The sequence below is a fragment of the Nylanderia fulva genome, unplaced genomic scaffold (assembly GCF_048542155.1).
Source record: "Nylanderia fulva isolate GAGA-0341 unplaced genomic scaffold, ASM4854215v1 Scaffold118, whole genome shotgun sequence".
In the NCBI taxonomy this organism is placed as follows: domain Eukaryota; kingdom Metazoa; phylum Arthropoda; class Insecta; order Hymenoptera; family Formicidae; genus Nylanderia; species Nylanderia fulva.
In genome coordinates, this window is record NW_028189387.1 from 348,995 (window position 1) to 375,909 (window position 26,915).

At 41.3% G+C, this 26,915-nt stretch overlaps 1 protein-coding gene and 1 pseudogene across 2 annotated transcripts; one reads left to right on the forward strand and one right to left on the reverse strand.

Annotated features, from left to right (window-relative positions):
* Positions 1 to 91: 91 nt before the first annotated feature.
* LOC146724766 (uncharacterized) lies at positions 92 to 904 on the reverse strand. The gene has a single exon (XM_085489905.1). The coding sequence runs from the start codon at positions 902 to 904 to the stop codon at positions 92 to 94; it is 813 nt and encodes a 270-aa protein (XP_085346031.1).
* A 13,764-nt stretch (positions 905 to 14,668) lies between these two features.
* LOC114935774 (uncharacterized) lies at positions 14,669 to 16,974 on the forward strand (annotated as a pseudogene). Its single transcript, XR_014926426.1, has 2 exons — positions 14,669 to 14,819; positions 15,119 to 16,974. The product of XR_014926426.1 is annotated as an uncharacterized LOC114935774 (transcript).
* The last annotated feature ends 9,941 nt before the right edge of the window (positions 16,975 to 26,915 follow it).

The window sequence follows — 26,915 nt, forward strand, 5'->3', positions numbered from 1 at the left end:
ACAAAGAAAGCGGGAGAAGGAAGAAGATCCTAAACAGTCCACCCGCCTCGTTCTTGCTAGAACAAAAGTTATCGAAGGCTCACACGCACGCTTAGGGATGCGCAGGCGATTCAACTGGCAGCTTGCATAATTGCGTAACTGGTCTTTTTAGAGTGGTACGCGCGGTCTTGATCGTAACGACTCGGACTAACTTATCCTCGCCTGGGTGACACTCAATTACTCTGCCCATTTCCCATTTAGTGGGGGGCAAGTTCGCGTTGCGAAGCAAGAGCAAGTCGCCGTTTTTTAAATTCGACTGAGCACTTGCCCACTTACCACGTTGCTGCAACGTGTTCAAATAATCAGCTGACCAGACTTTCCAGAACCTTTTGTGCATTTGTTGAATGGCTTGCCATTGCGATAATTTATTGGAAGCTAGATCCAACACGCTAGGAGACAGAACAGATTTCAATTGAGAGCCGGCTAAAAAATGACCTGGCGTTAAGGCGTCAAAACTTTCTGCGTCGTCGAACAATGGCGCGATAGGCCTTGAGTTTAGACAACACTCGATTTTACAAAGTAACGTAGAGAACTCTTCAAAAGTAGGAGTAAAGTCTCCAAGGATTTTTTTCAGGTAAAATTTGACGCTCTTAACGCCAGCCTCCCACAGCCCGCCGAAGTGCGAAGCGGCTGGGGGGATAAAGTGCCACGCAATTTCGTCCAACGCAAATCTGTTTTGTAAGTCCGGATCGCGGATAACGGCGCAGAATTGATTCTTTAGATCTTTCTCGGCTCCCCTAAAATTTGTCCCGTTATCGCTATAGATCGCAGTGGGAAGACCTCTCCGAGCAGTGAATCGATCAAACGCGGCAAGAAAACTCTGAGTTGTGTAGTCATCGACTACCTCTAAATGGATCGCGCGCATTGAAAGACAAACAAATAATGAGCAATACGATTTATGAGTTTTTTGTTTTCGTCCTTTAGAGAATCGCACATTGAAAGGACCCGCATAATCAAGTCCGCAGTGTTCGAACGGTCAAAACGGTGTAACGCGCTGCTCGGGGAGATCACCCATACGTTGGAAAGAGATAGACGCACGCTGACGGGCGCAAGTAACGCAGTTTCGAATACAGTTTTTTACAGAGCGTTTTGCGCGCGTGTAAAACCCAGTAATTTTGCCGAAGTGTGCGCAAGGACAATTGTAAATCTCCGTAGAGGACGCTCATGTGTATAAATTGAATAATTAAATCCACGATTCGACCTTTCGGCAATAAAACCGGGTGTTTTGTCATTACCGAAAGATTAAAACGGCGTAGTCTGCCGCCCACTTGCAGAAGTCCATCCTCGTCGAGTCGAGGATTTAAATGCAAAATAGAACTTTTGCTATTCAGGGGGAGTTTATTTCTTAATAGCGCAATGTCTTTAGCAAACTTTAAGTCTTGCGCTCTTTGTAGCCAAAACCACTTTGCGTGAGCGATTTCACTGGCCGTCAACCATTTGTCTTGCGAACGTTGTGTAGATAAACAAACATAATTAACAAATCTGAAAATAAAAGCAATCACGCGTAGCAATTTCGACCAAGTTGATACCTTGTCAGGAACAGACCAAATTACATTCGGAGTATCTTCTACAGAAAAATGAGCATACTTAAGCTTACGCTGCTCTAAATCGACGTTAGATTCGACGTAAAGTTTGCTCACAGACCATTCGGAGGAAGAGCATCATAACCAGGACGGTCCCTGCCACCATAGACTATGTGAAATCAAATCAGGAGCGCTCATGCCACGAGAGGCACAATCCGCGGAATTGACCGCGGTGGGAACGTGTCTCCATGTGGCGTTCGAAAGGTTAGAGTGAATTTCAGAGACTCTGTTGGCTATAAACGTATGCCAGCGCGATGGAGTCGCGCACAACCATGCTAAAACGACAGACGAGTCTGTCCAACAATGAATGGGCACGTTTTCCAACTTCATCGCCCGCTGAACGAACACCATGGACCTAGCGAGTAAGACTGCAGCGCACAACTCTAAACGCGGCACGCTTAACACTTTGAAGGGCGCAACCTTAGTCTTAGCGTACAGAAGAGACACGTTTCTGAGACCCAGAAGAGATTCTATTCTGATATAAATGACGGCGGCATAAGCAGCATTCGACGCGTCCGAAAAGCCATGCAACTCAACGATTTGAGGATCCTCTCCCCCCCCCCCCAAGTTATTCCATCGGAGGATTGATACCTTACGTAATTTTACCAATTGAGAGAAGAACAAACGACACCGGGCTAATAACTCACCGGTGAGGGGCGTATCCCACTCCACCTTATTGAGCCAAAACAATTGAATAAGAATTTAAGCTGTTATGGTTGAAAGGGACACCCATCCCATAGGATCGAAGATCCGTGCGACTAATGAAAGAAAGGATCGTTTGGTATAGGTCTTGGGATCCTCGAGCCGGATCTCGACCCTAAAGGTATCTTCACAGTGATGCCAGGAGATACCGAGAATTTTTAAAGTAGTAGTGTCGAACGTCTTACTTGTTGGCGCAGCCCGCTCTGATTCAGGGATGTCGTCTACTAGTCGAGGATCATTGCTCGCCCATTTATGCGGTTTGAAACCACCCGCCATGAACATCTAAATAACCTGGTTGCGAGTTTGTTTTAAAAGAACGAAATCCTCCGCACCTAACATGATGTCGTCAACGTAGACATCGTTTTCCAGTACGGTAGCCGCGAGAGGAAATCTGTCTGACTCATCTCGCGCGAGTTGTTTAATGACGCAATTGGCTAAATAGGGGGCCGGCGAGGTCCCATAGGTGACCGTGAGAAGACGGTATGAACTTAGTGTCGAGGTTGGTTTGTCTCGCCAAAAAACATGTTGATATTCGACATCAGAGGGGTGCATCCGTATTTGTCTAAACACTTTTATAATATCTGTTGAGTATACAAACTTAGAGCACCGCCATCTTAGCAAGAGAGCGGGGATCTCCGCTTGGAGTTTCGGCCCTGTCAATAAGTGATCGTTAAGAGTGAAATGATTCGAAGAGACTCGAAAAGCATTGAATACAACGCGAATCTTAGATCCTTGATCTGACCTTTTAAAAACCGGGTGGTGCGGCAAATAAACCTTTTGGCAATCATTACCGTCCCCAGGTTCCACCTTCTCCATGTGATGGAGATCTTCATATTCAAACATGAAATCAGCGTAAGCTTTTAATAAATCTGATTGATTCTGATGTCGCTTCTCATTAGATAAAAAAATATGCTTGGCGATATTCTCCGTCTCACCGATTGGTATGGGAACCTCTAATTTGAAAGGTAGTCTCACGACGTAACAGCCATCCGATAAACGATAGTGAGTAGAAAGGAAGTGAGCTTCGCACCGTGCATCCTCCTCCGAGGAGGGGGTGGCGCGGAATTTCTTCTACTTCCCAAAAATCGCGGAGGGATTCGTTCAAATCCGCATCCGCTTGAATGTGGTGCACAGAAAGATTCGAAGCCTCGAAAGTTGTGTACCGTGTTTGGCCGGATAAGATCCAGCCAAAAATTGTAAATTGCGCCAAGGAATTGCCGGTTGCCCCGCGAACAAGTCCATCGCGCAAAATCTTACCGTAGTAATCTGCACCGATAATTAAATCGATCGGTCTCTTAGACGAAAAGTCCGGATCGGCTAACGGTAAAGTTTTTAAATAAGCGCAATCCTAATCAAATGAGACTGACCTTGGAATATAAGCAGAGAGCTTAGGCAAAACAAGTGCATCCATTGAAAGCGCAGGGCCCTTCCTATTACAAGGTTCGACGGAAAAGGATACAATACTTTTCGCAATTTTCGTTTTGGAGCCGGCGATGCCGGAGACATTGACCGAGACCGACTTCCGCTCGGCCTTGATTGCCTGAGCGACGGATTTACTAATAAACGACGCCTGTGATCCTTGATTTAATAACGCTCGTACGCGAACGGAGCATCCCGAGGAACTTTTGAGAATAACTAATGCTGTGGGCAATAAAACAATTTTCTCGGGGCTATTAATTATTTGACTCGCGTAATTATTTGAAACGTCTGCCGAAGCTGCTTTGTTTTGTTCAGAATTTTGCGTAGGAATCGTGGTTGCGTTAGCGACGGTTCCCGAAGCATCTGATTTACTATAGTTTTTGGCCACGAAATTCTCTCTGTGTATAGGTGAGTGATGTTTACGTTTGCACAGCGTACACACATGCTTACTTCTGCAGTCCCGCGGAAGGTGCCCTTTCCGCAGACAATTAAAGCAGCATTTATGAGACCGCACGAATTCGAGTCTTTGTTCGATATTTAAATTGAGAAACCTTTTACATTGGTTTAAGAAATTATCTCCCTCACAAAGTAAACAATGTAGTTTGTTAGCAACCGCTTGATGAGATTTGACATTAAGAGGTTTTTTTTATTATTTCCGATTGCACTACCTGAATTAATCGCCTTAAACGCGCGAATTCTCGACGTGAGAAAAGAATTTAATTTTGCATAGCTCGGCAGCTCTACGTTTTCCCCGAGAGAAAGTTCCCAATCTTGACGTGTAGTTTTGTCAAGTTTCGATACAGTAATAAAAACAAACAAATCTTCCCAGCTGTCTACAGGTCTTCGCAAATTAAGTAAAGCGGTATGGATTTCGCCTGTCCGATCGCGAATATTGTTTAAATCCTGTGCTGAGTGGGCTTTAGCGTGCGGAATATTAATAAACGTTAACAATCGCGCGAAGATTGTCGTAGCGCTCTTTGACTAATTCCCACGCGGCGAGATAATTGGCGTTGGTAACATTCGTTGTCGATAAAATTCGACCCGCTTCTTCAATAAGATTGGCCTTGAGATAGTGCAGCTTTTGGACATTTGAAATCTCGGGCCTATTGGCGACGAGAGATTCAAACACATCGCGAAAATTTTCCCATTTCGTGAGCTCTCCCGAAAAAGGCAAATCAATCCGCGGTAATTTAATCGGTATTGGTTTAGCTTCGAAGCTAACATTAGAGTCGTCAGTTACAACGGAAGCAGAGCTCGGCTGCGCTTTATCAAGCCAATCGTTTAATGTATCTGTTGCCTCTTCAATGAGATTGTTAACCGTAAAAAATACATCAGCGGAAAAATACTCAAGTTTTTTGCGAGTATCCTTGTTCGACCCGGCGCAGATTCTAGCATGGTTTTCTTGGAAGTTAGACCAATAACCCTTGAGGATGCTGAGACGGCTTTGGGCAGCGGTGATCGTCTTCTTCGGCTTCCCCAATTTGTTGAAGTTCGAGATGATCCTCTCTATCAATTGCCGCGTTGACGACTGAGCCTCCAGGAGTTCCTCCGTGTTGAGCTCCTCCGCGGTAGTGACATCCATCATTGTCTTTAGAATATGACAAATAGCGGGAAGAACTTATGCGTGTGTGATTTTCTTCCCACTCTTCTAGTCTTAATTAGAAGAAGCAACGGCGTTGAGTTGTTGCAGGAGGCAACGCGTTGACGAGTCGGTAGTTCTTCTCCACCCAGTAAGTCGGCAATCGAATTCAATCAAGAATGAGCTTTCGATTAATTAGTCGGGCTTATAGCGAGTATATGACACAGTGAGCTGGGCGTGCACGGCACGAATAACTCCGTTTTACTTGCAAAGCAAGGTTTTAATGTCTTATAGCCGCCACGAACACAGAACGTACTAACACCATGAAGTATCGCTCACTCTCTCACCGCCCGTGAATCCGGCTCGAAAGACCAATGTTTAAGATTGCGAGTAATTATTTATTAGCACTCGCGGCGCGGAACTGCAGTCTATGCAAACGGCTCGGTGAGGAATGTTACAAAAGAGAAAAAAAAGAATATTTCAGTTATCGTCTAATTAACTGTCTTTATTTTTAACTGAGGTTCAAATCTCTAGTATCTCGCATAACAATTTAAGCACGACTGACTGGAGAATCGGCGAAGGACTCTCCGTCTTGTCCCTTGGTGGAAACCAAAACAATATATTTTTCTCACACGAATATAAAAATAAGCGTGTGTGAGGATGTACACAAGTCGAAGGAACTCCTTATTTGGGCATTTTTGATTGTACAGCGGACGAAATGGTTCTCACACCAAGGGACAACACAAATCGGAAAGGAAAGGGAAATGAACTTGAAACTGTTGACGATTCTCCAAAAGGAGAAAGGAATAAACGAAATAAAAAATAACAAAATTGAACAAAGAAAGCGGGAGAAGGAAGAAGATCCTAAACACTATTTTTATTGTCGGCGGTCTATTCTCAAAATCAACGCTTCTTCTATCGTTAGATTTTCGCTTTCTGTCCGGTCTGTCTCCTTCTCGTCTTTTGCTTACCGTTCGCGGTATCGCGTTACTTTTTAATAAAATTGCTTTGGTCTCACATTCCGATATCCGAAGCCTCGTGAACTCGCACCATTCCATTATGCCATCTACCGTGCGTTGGCCTTTCATCTCTATTTTTTTCCGCGAATTTCCGTCTACGACGACGACGAGGTCGTCCGCGTACGCCGCGAATTGCGTATCCTGGCCTTCCAATCGCTGTAGGAGGCCGTCAAACATTAAGTTCCAGCATGTCGGCCCGAGGACGGAGCCTTGCGGACAGCCCCTCGTTGCCTGCTTGGATACTTCGGTATTACCGATCGAAATTTTTACCATTCTATTGTCGAAGTAGCTTTGCATAACTTTATATATGTTTCGCGGACAGTCCCGGGACTTAAGTGAATCCAGTACGAGCGGCCACCAGACGTTGTCAAAGGCGTCCGAGATATCAAAAAGCAGCGCGACGGCATACTTCCCTTCGGAGGCAGAGACCATTTGACGCAACTCCACGATAGCGTCCTCCGTCGACTTTCCGGCCGTAAAGCCAAACTGCCGATCGGAGACCCTACCCGTCGCCATCGACGTGCCTGACAGGCGAGATATTATGAACTTCTCGAAGAGCTTGCCTATCACGGAGAGAAGATATATAGGCTTATACGATTTCGGGTTCTTCGCGTCCTTGTCCTCTTTTTTTAGAAAGGCCCGGAGCAAGCCCGTCTTCCAAATCGAGTAAAAGACGCCCCACTGAAGGCATCCATTCATGAGTGATCTGCCCGGGGATCGCCTTTAACGCGACTTTCAATACTCTAACTTCGATTAAATCGGGACCCGGCGCCTTATTATTTTTCATGGTCTTGACCAGTACATCTTCCCTTAATACACTTTGCCGGAGGGTATCGTCCGCGATTCTGCGAGGTCTGTGGACCTCGAGCAATCGGCTGGCAGTTTCCTCTATGGTTAGTTCAGAGGATCCGCCGCCTCGGAGCGTGCTGAGCACTCTTTCAACCCAAAGTTAATCCGCCTGTTGCGATAAACTCACGATTTTTGCCTTCTTCACCTTTTTACTATATAATCGCAAAGAAGAGCAATATTCTGCTAGTTTTTCAAGGTGAAGTTGGCTCTTCTGTTCGTTCTTGAGGGCACGTCTAAGTCTGTATACCTCCTTCTTGGTAATCGTGAGCTCTATAGTCCACCATAGGTTGAATTTTCGGAATTGCCTTTTTCTGGGCATTGAGGACGCGCACGCCTCACAGAGGACAGTTGTAAAAGTCTTGGCCATCTCCTCGACTTCTTCCGACGACTCCAGGCCGAGAGCCTCCAGCTTGGATCTCGAGAGATCAGCGAGGCTCTCAGAGAACCGATTCCAATCGGCCCGACGTGTGTCGAACTGTGTGTTCCTGGCTCTCACCACTCTTCGCTCCTTCAGTATTCTCAGCCTGACGTTGACGGAATTGTGGTTCGCTGGTCGTCCAGTCACTCCTCATCTTCCAATCGCCGATGAACTAGTTCATGGGAAACGACACCAAGGTAACGTCGATGTATGACGGTCTTCTTGTCGTCCAAAAAATAGGCTTCTGTCCAGCATCATTGACCACAATCATGCTATGTGCTCGAATGAAGTCTTCAAATTTTGCACCTCTTTCGTCTGTCTCTTGGGGTTCCCAGAGTAACGATCGAGCATTGGCGTCTACTGCGACAATGAGTCTCTTCCCCTCAGCGAATAAAACACCATCTCGAGGTGTCTGAGGTGTTTCTCTATCTTGTCGCTGTACTGGAAGTAACACGATACAACATGGAAAAAGAAGTTGGGAGCTTGCACTTCCACGCAGTGAGACGTGCTAAGCTACGAGATAAACAACATTTGGAATTAATACCGCTACCGCCGCCCACGGACGCTGCGAGCGCAGCCACCTTCATTCCGCTTCCTAATCCGACTAGGGTATGACTCTGGTCCCGCTTCTTGACGTATGGTTCCTGCAATAACAGAACGTCAAGTCGCTTTTTGAGAGCTGACGCACCTCTCCCGTCATCACAGCCGAACGCCTCATGTTCAGCTGCAAGATTCTCACTCCCATGGTTGTTAGTGAGAAGTCACTTGTAGAGTTTGCCGTGCCTTGCGGTTGTCTCACGGTCGGAGAAAACGATGACGACCTAGGGGGAGTGGTTTGCGCTGGAGGTAGTGGGACGCACGCTAAAATTTCGGGACGCCTACGCTGGGGTTGTGGGACACACGCGGTATTAATTTTATTCGCGGGGCTGTTCGCTAACCTGGTCGCGGCGCTAATTGCGGTGCTAATTGCGGATTTAATTTTGGCGCAAATTACCCGATTAAGTTTGTTATTCGCGGTCACGTCGCATCGCGTTAAAGCTACTTGGACGGCACGAAGGCCGCAACCCTGAGACTGCGCACCGATACGTGTTGCATCACGGTTTCGCTCGGCCGCAGGCTGGTGAGGCACTCCAAAGGAGACGGAGGCCGTCAACGAGCATGCGAACGAGCGTACTCGCGACTCGACAATAAGCGCACTCCGTGCTTCCTGGTTTCTCGCCACGCCCGGCAGGAAGCGAGCAGCCAGGCGAGCACTCCTCCTCCCCATCGAATTTAAATTAGCAATATTTATTGTGTTCCCACGAGTGTGATAGAAAGGGGGGTCAAGCGACGCAGAGCCTTCTATACGCCACCAAGCCTAAATACGCCGGGAGGACGGCAGATATCCCGGGCGAACCGTTAGCGGCCGCATCCGTAACGCCTATGCGACCATTCATATCCTTGGCGCGGTGCCTACACACCTTGGTATCGAGACGAGCGCCATTTTTAAAAAACGCCTACCTATTTGCACCCTACGACTATCCCGAACAAGCGATAAAAACAACGACGGACGAGCGAGCCGCAAGTGCGGCAAACCTGGTAGTTGCTCTTGCTTAGCTCGCTGACTCGAGCTCAGTGCGACGAGCGGACATTCCTAAATGTTCCTCACCCGACGGTCCTTACCATCTGGGATCTTCTTTTTGCTATTTTCTCCGCATCATTATGCATTTTCTTGTGCAGTTCTGCTATGGTCAGTTCCATGTGTGTATTTCAGATCATTTTTATCCAAGAGGGCGATTATAATTGTTTATTTGGAGAGTCCAGCTGTATTCTCACTTTTGTAATATCTTACCTAATTGTCCCCTTGATTCATTGTTGTGTTATATTTTGTTTTGTTTACTTATTTGTATGGTTATTATTTGTTTGCGTAATTTGTTTTCGCTCAAATTCAACTTTACTGTTTTCAGCTCGTTGAAATAGATGCTAAGCCGCGAGCAGCCTGTAACCATGTCAGCTGACTGCTGGCACTGACTGCTCGTCCAACACAGATCTGTGCTTGCCACATGGCCATTTGGTCTTTCGACACCGACTCGTGACTATGCAGTGTAGAGATTCCGGTGCTACCCTTACTCCAAACATTAGAACGCCGAACTAGGAGCCAGTCCGACAAGCGGGCATTTACGGAAAGCCCCCCTCTTCCTTGCATATATTGACTGCCTCAGTGGTCGGGTACATTGGGTACACCTCTCTTAAAGATAGTAAGCCCTTTCCCCGCTACAGTGTGTATACGTGGGATAGGCTCCCCTCTGAGGGTAGTGAGCCCTCGCCCCGGTGTCTGCTCTAATTAGAACATCGGCTTTGAGTTGTGCACGATGAGCGGGCATTTCTGGTTGTTCCTCACCAACCCTTCCTTTTGCTTAGACTCTCCTCTGGCACTCTACTTTTGCAATGTCATGTCGTTTTGGAAATTTGTACTTTTGCAGGCCTTGGGTATCTGCTACCATCGCTCGAATGATCCCTTGTGCTTTACGCTTTGGTCCTCGTAGATCCTTGCGAGTCATCAGATTTCATATTTTCTACTTTCAGCACCGCTTCTTCCCGAGCACATTTACAGGATCATAGCGCGGTGTGCCGCTCTCTAGTGCTTTCTTGGGTCCTCCATCTGGGTCCTTTAGAGTGTCACTCTCAGCCCATTTGGCAATGACATGTCGCATCGCGGCGTGTTGCTTTCGTTTTCTGGAGCCCATAACGTAATCGGCCCCCGGGGTGGCACCGGCGTGCACCCCTAGAGGCCACCGTTTTCGCGGCTTATTACTTTTGCAAAGCTTGCCTCGGTCCTCCAGCTGAGTTCTTTAGGTATTTACCTGCAGTCCCCTAAGCAACGGCAGACCGCATCGCGGCGCGTCGCTTTTTTAAAACCCATAGTGTAACCAGCCCCAGGAGTGACACCAACGTGCACTCCCAGGGCTTCAGCCTTCTCGGCTAGTTACTTCTGCAAAACCTGCCCGGGTTTTCCAGTTGGGTCCTTTAGGTACTTGACCATCAGCCCGTTGGAAGCAGCCACAAGTCCAGCTGCGACGTGTTGCTTTTTTGAAGCCCACAACGCAACAGGCCCCCGCAGTGACACCAGCGTGCTCCCTCTGGAGCCCGTCACTTCTGCAAAGTCTGCCTGGGTTCCTCAGTTGGGTCCTTTTGGTATCTAACCATCAATCCATTAAGCACCTATACGCTCAATCGCGGCGTGTTGCTTTTCCAAAGCCCATAACGTAACGAGCCCTCGGGGGCGGCACCAGCGTGCGTCCCAGGGGTCTCCACTTTTGTAGTTTGTTACTTCTGCGAAACTTGCTTGGGTCCTTCAACTAGGTCCTTTTAGGTGCTTAACCCTCAGCCCATTATACCACAGCGTGTTGCTTTCTTGGAACCCACAACACGGCGTACTCTCCGGGCACTCTCAAAGCGCACCTCGGGGGGTCCACTCGTTTCTGTAGTGGTCGCGCATCGGGCATGTGAAGTCTCGTCCATCCACCAGGACGATTCTCCACCCGAGCTAGACTTTAGCCGAGTTCCCGTCTCCAATGCTCACTCAACCTTCTTCCCTGGCAAATGAGTGCACGCTCATGACTTTTCAGACTGAGCACGCTACGTCATGGTCTGGGCTTGTGACCTCACGGTCTGGGCCTGTAACCTGTAGAATTTCGAAATTTTTCCCTGGCAAATGAGTGCACGCCCGTGACTCCCTGGTCTGAGCGCGCGACGTCATGATCTGGGCCTGTGATCTCATGGTCTGGGCCTGTAACCTGTGGGATTGGGTCCGATCTGCTCTTGGTCGAAGGGGACCTTGTCCTTCGATAACTTCCGACGCAACCCCCCGCGTATGGCACGCCGCAGGGAGAAGCACCGAGTGCTCTTTGACTGCTTCGCTGCGCGCTCGATCCGCCGGGCCGATCTCCAGCCGCGAGTGTGTGCCACATCCCAAAAGGATACACTCGCAGCCTTTGACCTGACACCCGACAGACCCGGCACGCGCGCCTGGGAGCAGTCAGTGTTTCAGAGCACCCAGAGTTTGTAAGGGGAAACAGGCGAGCTTCGGGCCGAACACTCTGGGGCCTGCACCTTAAGACACCGGTTCTTTGGGCTTTTATTTCTTCTTTTTTTTTGTTTTGCGTATTTGCGCTTTCTGGTCTACAATTTCCAAATTCCAATCATTTGCCATTTATTTGCAATTATTTGCAGTTTTACTTGTTCTTTCTTTTATGCTTCACTCTTGGTTTTTCTCTTTTTAGAGAGAAAGTTCAGCAAAACTATTATATTGTTTTGTATGCTTAGTATGACTTTATTCCCCCTTTATGGTTTATTTATTTATTTATTTACTTGTTTGTTTATGATATATTTATAACAATACAGCCCGCGCCGACGATACAAAAACACCCGATAAATAGCGCGAGGAAGGACGGTCGAATAATACTTTCTCCCACGATCCGTACTAATTAAAAAGATACCGAACGATCACGGCGACAGACGGAAAATTCCGAACGTACACGAACGGCCGTATAAAAAGGCCGGGAGAAATCGAAACGAGACATTCCGCTCCGTATCTTAGGACGTCTACCGCTCCGGAAAAACGCCAAGACAAACTAGAAAGAAGAGATCGGAGGTGCCCTGTCTCGTGTGGGTGCGTTCCCACTTGCTAAGCTGCTTTGAGCGCTTCCTCTCTAAGCCCGCTCCTTGCAGTATCCTCCTACATGATCGGCCAAGAAAACCAGAGGTTGGGCGTTCTCCGCCTCTGTCGGGAGCTCCCGCGGCCGATTGCCTATTCCGAACCGAAAATCATAACAGAATCCCCGCGACGCGGATATTCCGAAATAAACCTCAATTTCACCGAAAGAAAACCCGAGCGTCAACTCTCTCATCCGGCCGCGCGCGAGAGAGAAAAAAAGCGGATACGCGACAATAACAACTCGGGACCACACCGCGCCCCGGACCGCGCCGCGCCGACAACCAAATATAAACACGACCGCGAGACTTTAAAGGACCGTGCCTTTAAAGGCCCGAATCACGATCGCGACGCAAAATAAAGATATTATTTCTACCGTGCATTGCATGCCACGGAAATTATAATCGGCGCATCTGTTGCAACACCGATACACAACTCCGACGCCGACACATACCGCCAACCGGACCCGCGCCGATCAACCACAGACGCATTTATTTTCATACACAAATACACACGTCATACCTTTGTAAAATCATCTACGCCGTCACACACACCGCGACATACACATATGATGCGAACACGCACAACCACACCTACATACACACATACACACACACACTTGTAAATAACACACAACAATAAACACTTTGTCAAATCTACACTTCGTGTCGCACGCTTCTTGAATTTAACTCTTTCTCGAACCTTGTGATCCCGATTGAGCGATCCGGCCGCACCGAGAAAGCGGTCCGTTATATATTTATCCCTTTCATTTTTTATTTATAGGAGTTTTTCTTGGTTTTTCATTTTTCGCCTGGATTAGAGCTTTAGCCGTCCCCACGGCTTTTATTTGTTGGAGTAGATGCTAAGCCGCGAGCAGCCAGAAGCCACGTTAACTGACTGCTGACACTGACCACTCGACCAACACAGATTTGTGCTTGCCACATTTGAGCCATTTGGTTTTTCGGTACCGACTCGTAGCTATGCAGTGTGGAGGTTCCGGTGCTTCCCTTACTTCAAACGTCAGAACGTCGAACTAGGAGCCAGTCCGACAAGCGGGCAATTACGGGAAGCCCCTCACTCTCTTATATGTATTGACTGCCCCAATTTTGGGTACGTTTGCTTCTTCTCTAAGGGTGGTGAGCCCTCCCTCAACGTGACTGAGTGGGTCCGTGAAGGAAGCCATCCTCCGAGGATACTGACAGGAAAGGGTCGGAAGTGTCCCCCTCCGATTTTAATGAGCTTTGAATATGTTGTAGTCTAGATCAAAATAGAAGACACGTATTTTTTTATAAGTGCTAATTTGGCCGTTAAGGAGGTGAAACACCTTCTTGAAAAAAATCGTTTTTTTCATTTCTCAGCAAATACCGTCGAAGCGATAAGAGATATAAAGAAAAGTTTCAAATAAAAGTTTTATGGTTTTTAATGTACTTCAAAATCATGTAATCAGATTTGTCGAAAATGTCATATTTTTCGAAATGCACCCCCCCTCCTCCCTTTCAATGTTTGAAAATTTTTAAATTTGTCTCATAACAAAACTTATAGCTCATTTAACGACAAATTCAATCATATATAATAAAGTTGTATTCCGAAGTCGCATTTTTCAGAAATAAATTAAAAATATCCCTATACACTACTATACGCCCGCTTTATCCGCCTCATGACGCTCGTTATTCACAGCGACAGTTATTTTTCTTCGCAAATTCACAGAGGCAACCATAAATTAGCAATAAATAATTTATGAGAATATATTTTTATAAATTATAGAAATTATATTTATAAATATAATTTATAATAATATAATATATATAATTATAATATATATATATTATGTGACAATAAATATACATATAATTTATATGGAAAAGAAATGTTTTTAATGCATGAAAAATAAAACTAGCCGGACAAGGAAAATTATTGATCAGATGCCGAGGTTAATAGATTCAATTCTATGAATAAACAGATGTCGCATTCGCGAAATGAGTTGGTACAATATATTATTTTATTAACAACTGCGTGCAGTGGAACACATATTACTATTAAAGCGTTTATCGAATATACGCGAGCGCGATAGTAAATATATTTATATATATAATAAAATAATTAAAAGGATTATAACTTATAAAGCAAGCGAAAAAATGCGTCGGGATAAGAAGGTCAGTTGCCCGAAGTGCTGATACAGCCAGTATCACACGGCCAAGTCATCAAATAGAGAAAGAAATCACTCTCGAAATAGCGCTGAATTGCAATAAAATGCGAGGAAGGAAGTCTTTGGACTTCTTTTGCTTGCATTTTGATCACGCCACTTTAGAAATAACTGATGATTTTATTCCACCGCGTCATGCCACTGCGCGATCCCCCTCCGATAATCGTTCAGAACCGGAGGCGTTAAAAATCACCGCCTAGAAGCGGCGGACAGTCACAAATCAGTTATCAAATAATTAACAAGTGCTCGAGTTAATTAACAAGACTAGCCGTTATCCTGAAAAAAACAATTGTGCCCCACGCACACAACAATACAGTATGTAAGTACTTTTCCGATTTTTAAAACTTTTATAGTTTTTTGCTTTTACTTACACTTTATTCAAAATTGCGGTTTATCTGTTTTGTTTTAATGTATTTAAATTATAATTAATATTTTATTACTTTATTTAAGTTATTATAAATTATGTGATAAAACAGTGTTCTATTTTTCATGAAACTCGGAAAACATAACAAATTATTAATACGCATTAAATAATAAAATATTTTTGTTGCTAATAAGTATTTTTTTGCTAATATTTATAAAACAAATATACATAATGTTAATAATTTTTTTAGATAATGTTTAATCCAAGAAATGTAGCAGTACTGCTATACACTGCACTGTATATGACTGGGGAATTCCCAGAAAGTCCTGTTACAACAGATGAAAATAAAAAAAAGACATGATGGAAAATACACTTCGATCAATGTATGAAGAAGCGTTTGAAGTTTATAAAGAATCATCATTAGATTTTCAAAACGAATTTGATATACCTGAAGTAGAACTTGTAATTGATGAAGAAAAAGAAGGTGACACATATTTTGTAAAAGAAATTGAATGTGTTGCGGATTCTGTACCAATAGAATATAAAAGAAATGCAGTAGAGTTTTGGAGAAGTAGAACAAAAAAGTCAAGAACTCTTGCAACTATAAGAAATAGATTTTGGAAAGTTACGTCATTACGTCAATTAAGAAGATGGGAGCAGCAAGTAAATCAAGATGGCAGCAGATTTGATAAACTGAAAGAAATTTCAACATATACGTTAAATAAATTCCATGAAGGTATTGAAAAGGGAATAATTATTCATGACATTGATATTGCTCGATGGGCTATTCGCGCACAGAAGGAAGTAAATCTACTTGGGTTTACAGCATCATTATCATGGATAAAAAGGTTTAAGCTTGCACATAATATCGTATCTAGAAAAATTACAAAATTTATAACAAAAAAACATTTAGCGTCAGACAAAGATTTAGAAGCACGAAGCAAGTCATTTATCGAAAATGTTAAATCTTTTATTATACAATATGGCATTGAAAATGTATATAATTCAGACCAAAGTGGATTTTAATTAGAATTTCATTCCGGTCGTTCACTATCACCTATTGGTATTAAAAAAGTAGAGCGCATAGTACAATCCATATCAGCAACTACACATAGTTATACTATACAACCTATTGTTTCAGCTGATGGTAGATTATTATCGCCTCTGTTTATTGTTTTAAAAGAACCTACTGGAACATTTGGTCCAATAGTAAAAGAAACAATGTTTAAAGATAATAATATCTTTGTCATGGCATCAAAATCTGGAAAATTAACATCGCATCATTTTGAGATCTGGATAAAAGAAGTGTTTTTTCCAAATGTTGGACCAAAATCAGTGTTATTATTAGATTCTTGGACTGGTCATTGTCCTGATATAATTCAAAGAAACAAACCAGATTTTATAGACAATATTAATTTGTTAACTATACCAGCTGGAGCAACGGAAAAAATACAACCTTTAGATGTATTCGGTTTTCGTTTATGGAAAAATTTTGTTAGACATTTTTCAGATACCATCATGCTTTTAGATCTTGACGTCAAGCTTCATTCAAGAAACAATATTTTAAAATTACAATCATTAACACATAATCAATTTTCATCACCAAGGTTTAAAAATTTATTCAAATATGCATGGTATAAAAGTGGTTATTTAGAAAAGAAACCAGAAAAATTTGATACACCAGTAGATTTTTGTTTCAAAACTAATTTAAAACCAACATGTGATATTTGCGGTGAAATTGCTGTAATTTCTTGCGCATGGTGTAAAAAATTCCTTTGTATAAATCATTTCTTTCATGATCATCATCTTTGTAACCGATATCAACCATGAATATTTTTTATTCTTGTATGCAATAATTATGTACGGTATTTTATGTAATATTTCCATATACCATACATATATATAATGACTTAATAATGTAAGACAATGTGTATTACATTTACTTTATACTTTAAGAAATTAAATATTATAAAACAGAATATTTTGATTAGTAAAATACTCTATTTCTTTCAAGTATGTAATGTATGTTGTATATGAGCAAGGATGTTATCTGCAAAAATGTATAAATTAAAATATAGTAACATATAAATATGTTTTATTTATAAAACTTTTAACAAAAAAATGTATATTTGCATAAAAACGTTCTTTATCATTTAAAATTTGTTTACTTTATTATAAAAAACGACTATTTTTCTTAAAATTCAAGTTTAATCATAGAATTGGATCTATTAACCTCGGCATCTGATCAATAATTTTCCTTGTCCGACTAGTTTTATTTTTTATGCATTAAAAACATTTCTTTTCCATATAAATTATATGTATATTTATTGTCACATAATATATATATTATAATTATATATATTATATAATTATAAATTATATTTATAAATATAATTTCTATAATTTATAAAAATATATTCTCATAAATTATTTAATGCTAATTTATGGTTGCCTCTGTGAGTTTGCGAAGAAAAATAACTGTCGCTGTGAATAACGAGCGTCATGAGGCGGATAAAGCGGGCGTATAGTAGTGTATAGGGATATTTTTAATTTATTTCTGAAAAATGCGACTTCGGAATACAACTTTATTATATATGATTGAATTTGTCGTTAAATGAGCTATAAGTTTTGTTATAAGACAAATTTAAAAATTTTCAAACATTGAAAGGGAGGGGGGGAGATTTCGAAAAATATGACATTTTCGACAAATCTGATTACATGATTTTGAAGTACATTAAAAACCATAAAACTTTTATTTGAAACTTTTCTTTATATCTCTTATCGCTTCGACGGTATTTGCTGAGAAATGAAAAAAACGATTTTTTTCAAAAAGGTGTTTCACCCCCTTAACAGGCCAAATTAGCACTTATAAAAAAATACGTGTCTTCTATTTTGATCTAGAGTACAACATATTCAAAGCTCATTAAAATCGGAGGGGGACACTTTGGACCCTTTCCTTGTGAGCCCTCTCACCGCGGCAAGGTGTACCCTCGAGAGGGATTAGTATCAGGAACAATCGGAAATCGAGAAACTCGTACTGTAGGAGGAAGAGACCAGAAACCGGGAAGCCCGGCCTAACAACGAGAAACCCGTTGCCCGATGCAAACCGAAGGAACCAGAAACCGAGAAGCCCGGCCTAACAACGAGAAACCCGTTGCCTAGTATAGGAGTCTGGAACGGGACTGGTACTGGCTCATCCGCCGAGCCGGCTTATATACCCGGTCGACGGCCTCCCACCATGCGTCGAGCGCACGGCGGGGGTGGCGCCAATAACGCGACGGCGCCAGTAGTAGAACAGCCTGTGTATGGCGTCTAGGGGCGCCTTAGGTGCCAGAACCTCATGTGGCGGGCGGGTGATCGGCCCGTGAGGCGGTAGTAACAACGAGGTCGTTACATCACCTGCTCAGGGTAGCCCTTCAAAACAATTGTCTTCGCCAGAGGGTCCACGGCAACAACATAGAACCCAGTATCATGAGCCCTAGGATTTTTTACCGCTCTCTGCACCGTGGGGGGAGTATTATCGGAGCCCGGCCGGCTCCTTTTTTCAGGAGTTGAAGATAAACAGAGAATCTGCCCTGTAAGAGCCTTCTCCCTGTCCCTTCTGACCCTCCTCTTCTCGGCTCTGCATCAGTTTCTCTTACGAGATCGCCGATCGGGGGGGCACTGATCCCCTCTAGGCCCTGAGAAGCTCGTTCGGGAGACAGTGCGGCCTCTTCTGAGGACAGATGCTCTTGCGAGCCTCTCTCCTCTTTGCCCGACAAAACAAGAAATTTAAAGAATATAAATATGATGTTTTTTTTTAATCGGCCAACAGAGCACGAAAAATTAATTATTAGAAACTGTATCTCTTGGTTTGAGATCACTAAGTTCTATATATAAATTAATCTCGAAACTTACATATAGAGAAATGGCGCGAATATTATATAGATCCGAAAAGTCGCTGAAGCGGGAATCGAACCCGCGTCTTTCACTTTCCGGGTGACTTCTCTTACCAACTAAGTTATTCAGATCCTTTCGATCCTATATTTTTCATTTGCCTTTTAGTAGATGTTAGTAAATAACGCCGTGATTAGGCCAAGGCGTGAATAAAATCAGAAAGAAATATTTTTATCGGCTCTCAATATTAAGAATATAAATATGATGTTTTTTAAATCGGCCAACAGAGCCAAAGCACGAAAAATTAATTATTCGGAACTGTATCTCTTTGTTTGAGATTACTAAGTTCCATATGTAAATTAATCTTGAACTTTACATATGGAGAAAAATAGGCGAGAAAAATATAGGTCCGAAAAATCGCTGAAGCGGGAATCGAACCCGCGTCTTTCACTTTCCGGGCGACTGCTCTTACCAACTAAGCTATTCAGACCCTTTCGATCCTATATTTTTCATTTGCCTTTTAGTAGATGTTAGTAAATAACGCCATGGTTAGGCCCAGGCGTAAATAAAATTAGATAAGAAATATATGTCGGCTCTCAATATTAATAATAATAATAATATATGAATTTTAAATTGGCCAGAGAAAAGAAATATAAATAAAGGTAATACGCGGGACGGGTGCGAAGATCGTAGAGTCTTTCTGCCCTACCCTGGGCTGCTGCCGCAGGTTACCGAGCGACTCCGTCAATTTGGTCCCAATCGACTTTCAAAATTCCTTGAAGATAAGTCCCAGTCTCCCTTTGTCCTCCGGTTCAGACAAGGGGGGGGGGTATCTTCCGTGGACCCATCGTCCCTCATGGACTCCCCAAGTCCCTGTCTCGGCATTTGCCCAAAGTCCCGCGGGAAAACCACGGATCAAAAACCGCGGGCAAGACAGTCTTCTTAGAGTAGAATAAAGACGGAAGAAGATTTTCTCCCTCGAAGACTAAGCTGGGAGATCAATTTTTCCGCCATTCAGGAAACTTTTCTCAGGTCAAAGACACATTTCTTTCCAAATTGAAGACTCTATAACGAAAAATAAAATGCGCAGTAACTTATTCTATTTTATTTTAATTAAAACATCCCCCCGAATTTTTAAATAAAAATTGACATTTTCGGGCTCCAATCTACTTAATTATTTTTCTAAACTTCTCTCGAGAAAAAGAGCTAATCTATCTGAATGTACAATTTTCCTCTTATGTCTAGACGATCTTTCTATGCAAAACACCACGTCACTAAGTTTTTTTACTATCCGGAATGGACCTTCCCAACTTCCTTGTAATTTCGGAGCTTTCCCTTTAACCCTACGAGGATTATAAAACCAAACCTTCTGTCCTACTTCGAAAAGAATTCTTCTGGCACTACGATCATAACGAATCTTCATCTGAGAAGATTTCAGATTCATTCGCTCTCTAACCGAAGAATGCATTTCTTTTAATTTCTCTTTTAGATTTCTAGTAAAATTTTTTCTTGGAAGTCTTCCTTCAGAAGATTCAGGATTTCCTCGTAAAAGATCCACTGGTAACCTTATTTCCCTACCAAAATATAGCTCTGCCGGAGTCACGCCAGTGGTTTCATGCTTCGAAGATCTGTAAGCTAAAAGAAACATGGGAATCCATCGATCCCAGTCTTTTTGATCTTCCGATACGTATTTCGCTAGGAAATTTGAAATAGTCTGATGTTGGCGTTCTACTTGTCCGTTAGATTGAGGATGCAAGGCGGTAGTTCTGGTTTTTCTTATCCCGAGTAATTTCATTAATTCTGAAAAAAGTTGTGATTCAAAATTCTTCCCTTGATCAGTGTGAACTTCACTTGGAATTCCATGCCTTGAGATAAATTGATTAACAAAGACTTCAGCGACCATTTTAGCTCTGATATTTTTAATAGGAAAAGCCTCCACCCATTTAGTGAAGCAATCTACGATAACAAGCAAATATTTGTTTCCGGATCTTGTCAAAGGAAGAGGACCAAGTATGTCCATCTGTATTCTCTCTAATGGAGCTCCAACGTTAAAAATTTGTAGAGGAGATTTCCCTTTTCCTGAAGGACCTTTCTTTGAAACACAGATTTTACAGGTTTTGCACCATTCCTCAACATCTTGTTTGCAGGTTGCCCAGAAGAATTGTTTTCGAATTTTTCCTAGAGTCTTATTGGCTCCGAAATGTCCTCCTGTTGGAGAATCATGCGTCTCCTCTAATATTTCCTTTATTCGTACTCGAGGAACCACGAGTTGGAGAAAATTTGATTTTAAATTTGGAGCTTCCCATTTTTTATAGAGGATCCCATTTTTCACAATCAAAGAATCCCAATACGACCAATATATTAGAGTTGAAATGTCCTCTCCGACTATTTCTGAGCGTGGGGGACAAATTTTTGTTTCCTTGGCACGAAGAATAAATGAAATGTCAGGATCTTGTCGTTGCATTTCACGCCAATTTTCCAAATTTTCGCCTTCGAACACAATACGAGAAACTGTTTGTTCTCTCTCCTCTGAATTTTTCTTTTCCACTTTTGCACAATATTGACAATTGTTTGATTCACAAAGTCTTCTAGACAATCCGTCAGCATTATTGTGAGAAATCCTTTTACGATAGATAATCTCAAACTCGTATTGCTGTAATCTTTCCATCCATCGAGCTAATTGACCTTCCAAATCTCTGAAAGATAAAAGCCATCGTAACGAAACATGATCCGTACGGATTAAAAACTTTTGTCCCAAAAGATAATGACGAAAAAATTTTATAGAATCTACTATCGCTAAAAGTTCCCGACAAGTAACGCAATAGTTCCGTTCAGCTTTATTAAGCACACGACTAAAATAAGCAATTACTTTCTCTTCTCCATCTTGTTTCTGAGACAACACTGCACCGATTCCTATATTCGACGCGTCGGTATCTAATAAAAATTCTCCCTTTTCCCTTGTAAAAGAAAGAATTGGAGAAGAACATAATAAAAACTTTAACTTTTCAAAAGCTTTTTGACATTCATCTCCCCATATGTATTTAATTTGACCTTCTGTCAACATGTAAAGGGGTTTAGCTAAGGAAGAGAATCCTTTAACAAATTTACGATAATAAGAACAAAATCCTAGAAAACTTCGTAATTGTTTTTTTGTGTGAGGTATTGGCCAATCTTTAACAACGGAAATCTTATCGGGATCTGTAACAACGCCCTCCGCAGAAACCACATGACCCAAATATTTTACAGTTTTACTAAATAACACACATTTCTTCGGATTTATTTTTAAATTTGCTTCTCTTAATCGTAAAAATACTGTTCTAACAATAAGATTGTTTATCATTTCAGTAAAACTTTTCCCAAAAATTATCACATCATCCAAATAAACAAGGCAAATTTTTGATAATAAATTTTGTAAGACCTTTTCCATAAGGCGTTCAAATGTTGCAGGGGCGTTACACAACCTAAAGGGCATAATTGTAAATTGCCAAAGTCCTTTTCCTATTGAAAAAGCCGTTTTCTCTTTGGGACGGATCTTAATTTGCCAATACCCACTTTTAAGATCAAGAGTGGAAAACCAAGAATTACCTGTTAGCTGATCAAGAATGTCATCAATTCGGGAAAGGGGATAAGAATCCTTAATAGTCACCTTGTTTAATTTTCTATAATCAACACAGAACCTTATAGAACCGTCCTTCTTTTTAACCATGACAGCAGGAGAAACCCATGGACTATGTGACTCCTCAATTACTCCACGTGAACTCATATCTTCCAAAATCTTATCGACTTCTTCCCTCATTTGAATCGGAATCCTACGAGGAACCTGTTTTATGGGAGGAGAATCTCGCACATTTACAATATGTTCTACAACACTACAATTTCCCGCAATAATGTTCTCAGAAAATAAATCATCAAATTCATTAAGAAAATCGACAAAACTTTCCTTTTCTATTTTAGTTAAATGTTGAGAATTTATTTCATAGAGTTCTTTCAAGGGGATTGGAACTTTTTTAAAAGAATCTTCAATTCTAGCTATTTCTTTTTCAAACGTCGGAATTCCAAAAGCCGATTCAAAGATTTTTTCCAAATTTACCATTTTTAGAAAATCTATTCCCAAAAGATATTCATCATTTATGTCTGCGATAAACATTGGGATTTTTAACGAATATTTTCCTAATTCGACTTTAACTTCTACCCAAAATTCTACACGAACTTTTTCTCCGGTGGGATATCTTAAATTAACAAAATTCTTAGAAATCTTCCTTTTCTCTTTTTCAACAAATTTGCTATTTATTATGGAAACATCGGAGCCCGTGTCAACCTTGAAAGAACATACTTTATCATCTATTTTTTCTTTAAAAATGAAATAATCATTATCCTTAATTCTATTTACATTTAATATAACTTCCGAGGAATTTTTCACGGAAGCCAAACTCTCCCCGGTAAGCTCAGCTAAACCAAGTTTCCCTTCTCAATAGGACATTCGTACCGGAAATGTCTGATTTTCCCACACGTCCAACATTCTCTTTGGCCGGCGCTAAATTGGCTGCCTGGCCAATTTCCTTTTCCGTTCTTTTCTTTCTTATCTCTTTCATCCCGTTCGCCTTCTAATTTATTACCCTGCGCGTTCTTTTTTTCAATACTCGAAAAATTTTTATTAAAATTAAAATTTCCTCTCTTTTTTTCGTAACCCTCCCCTTGAATTATTTTTGTGGCTTTTGCCCTTTCAATTGCCAAACTCAATGAGGTTATATTTTTTAATTGTAAAGTTCGTTTGACAAAATTATCATATATCGCTGAAATGAATTACGCGCAGGCGATTTTATCTCGGATTTCGTGTGGGCACTCGGGATACGCAAGGCGAACCAATCTTTCGAGTTCCAAACCTAATGTTGCCAAATCTTCCCCAAACTTTTGTTTTCGATTTGTAAATTGAACGTAATAATTTTGTGATAAGAGTCCTTCTCCAAAACGCAATTCAAGTTTTGATTTTAATTCGTTGAATTCTAAATTGGACACGTCTTCTACCGTCTCTAATACTGAACGCGCTTTTCCCCTCAAACTCGAAGCGAGTGCAACAGTCTTTGTCGTATCATCCCAACTATTTGCTTGAGCAATTAAGTTAAACTGCGAGAAAAATTCACGAAGTGATACTGTCCCGTCATAAGTATCAGGTTTTAATTTGTACCCTAATATCGCGCGAAAATCGTTCTCCCTCTCATTTAAAAAATGCGTACCCGAATTTTCACACGTTCTATTATTAGAAGGACTTAGCTGTAGATTTTGTGGTCGGGAATAAATCTCCTTCAAGGCTAGAAGTTTCTCGTCGTGACGACGCAGCATCGCCGCAATTTCGTCCTCTCGACGAGTCTGTTCCTGTCGCATCTCTCGCATTTCAAGAAGGAGAACCCGAAGAGCTGTAGATTCTGTTACCGCCGGTTCTCCTGCGACTTCCGGTAACGAGCCCGTTTGCTCTCCTGATTCCTCGCTGCCAGTCGTTCGAGACGGAGCTTGTGAACGGGTAATCCTCGGGGAATGTATCATTCTCGACGTTCCGTTCCGCTGCGGTGAGATATTCCTTCGATCCGATCTCGGACGAGCCCCCAAAATGTTACGTCCTCTAGACGTTCTTTCTCGCAAAAGACGTCTCTCGCACACACTCTCACTCACTCGCGGCTCGCGAAATAAATACACTCTTCCGAATATTAGTAAAAAAACAGCGATACATGAATTCATCAAGGACATAGAGAGTAATAGCAAACGAAATAATATTAATAATCTCACAACGATCAGAAATATCGCGGTTCCAAAATTTGCACAACTTCTGAACACGAAGGATAAAAATGACGTAAGTCAACAAAAATTACTTGGTGCACACAGAGATTTAATAAAATTTTGTAAAGACAATCCGAATGTTCTATTCACACGCGCGGACAAGGGTAATGCTACGGTGGCAATGGAAAGATCTTATTATATTAACAAAATGGAAAACGTTTTAAAAGATGTCAACACTTACACTATTGTTAAAAAAAATCCGTGCAAAAACATAGAGAACGATTTGAATGATTTGTTGAAGAGATGGCTTAAGGAAGATTATATTTCAAAAAACGAATATTATAAATTACGTTGTAGTGATTCTCTCCTTCCAAAAGCGTATGGATTAAGTAAAATCCATAAGGAAAACTATCCAGTTAGAATCATAGTTTCATCGGTTGATACAGCTCTATACTCGCTGGCTTCGTTTTTACAAAACACCTTACGAACTAGCCTACCCAAAGCGAAAAGTCATATTAATAATAGTTTTGATTTGTACAGCATATTGTCTGGTAAAAAGATTGATGAGAATGATAGGATGTTTTCCTTGGATGTGGTGTCTTTGTTTACGAACGTTCCTCTGGATCTTGCGATTGACGGTATTAACGATAGATGGGATCACATTGGAATAAATACTAAAATACCGAAAAACGAATTTTTGGGGGGTATAAAATTCATATTGACTTCTACATATTTTACATTTGATGATATAATTTATAAACAGACGTTTGGGACCCCTATGGGGTCACCGTTATCACCAATTATTGCAGACCTGGTTATGCAAGATCTTGAGGATACAGTTCTCAAAGCGTTGAATTTGGAATGTTTGTTTTATTTTCGTTATGTGGATGACATAATAGTGGCCACCTCTATGACTAATATGACTCAGATTGTGAATAATTTTAACAACTATCATGAAAGACTTAAATTCACGGTCGAACAAGAGGTTAACCATAGCTTGAATTTCTTAGATTTATCACTTAAAATTATTAATAACAAAATATATATAGACTGGTATCAAAAAGAAACCTTCTCAGGAAGGACGTTATCATTTTATTCAAACCACCCATTATGCCACAAAATTGGAATAATATATAACCTTGTAGACAGATGTCTATTGCTATCACATCCACTATTTTTTAATAAAAATTTGGAGTTAATTATTAATATACTCAGAAGCAATGGTTACCCTCTTGATCTCATTTTTAACAAAATTAATCATCGGATAGAACACATCATATCTAAGGGGAGCATTATAGAGAGACAGGCCAACATAGAAAGAACAAAAAGTATAAGAAATGACTCGGTCAATAAAAAATTCTTTGTCATTCCGTATATAGATGGGATCTCAGAAATGATTGTTTCCTCGGTAAAAAATAAAAATTGTATGGTAGGGTATAGATGTCTCAACAAACTGGATAATATTATTAAAGCGCAGAAAGATAAAACTAAACATCCATGCAATTCGAATGTGGTTTATAAGATCAGTTGCAATAATTGTAATGCATCTTATGTAGGCCAAACAAAGAGGCAATTGCAGACGCGAATAAAAGAACATAAAAATAATATTAGATTGGACTCAACGAAACATTCAGTAATTTCTGAACACATAATAAATGAACATCATACTTTTAATTGGGACAATGTTAAGATCATGGACAACAAAAATAATTATTATAAAAGACTCATTTCTGAGATGCTACATATCAAGGAACAAAAAAATGGACTAAATTTAAACAAAGATACTGAGTTACTTAGCGAGTCGTATTTTGATATTTTGGATATATTAGCGAACAAGAAATAATAATAGGACAAATAGGACATTAACGTAAAACATAGATATTAGATCATATATAAACACGCACGCTCTCCGATCAAGTAGAGTTTAAAATGAGCTGTCTTTCTGTATTGTTGGTTTGTTATGTGTCATCCTTAATAACTGTTAATAAGTAGCAAAATTGTCAAGAAGAACGATGATAGGTAAGCATACTACCAATTGTAGGGGATACATATTATAATTTGGACATACGTTGATCGGTAATTTTTTATTAATCGCAGCGCCTACGGAACGGGTTAATTTCTCGCATATTAACGATGAAACTATCCGAGATCTGAACAAAATCAGGGATCATATCGAGGCGAACATTGTTGGACAGGACGGATTGAAACACGCGTTAATTGCTCAAAAACTCTTGATTCTGAATAACTATAATTAAATTTCGATATTATGTGAATTGTAAGAATTTATATTTCAATAATTATACTGAAGAAGACCGCGTGCGGTCGAAACGTTTATAGAATGATTGTAATTTGCGTTAGTTTTAATATAATGACTGTAGTTTTTATAATTTAATACATGT

Bases quoted from the DNA above. Each gene is read 5' to 3' on its own strand.
- LOC146724766 (XM_085489905.1), bottom strand. From the start codon at position 904: ATGCGCGCGATCCATTTAGAGGTAGTCGATGACTACACAACTCAGAGT.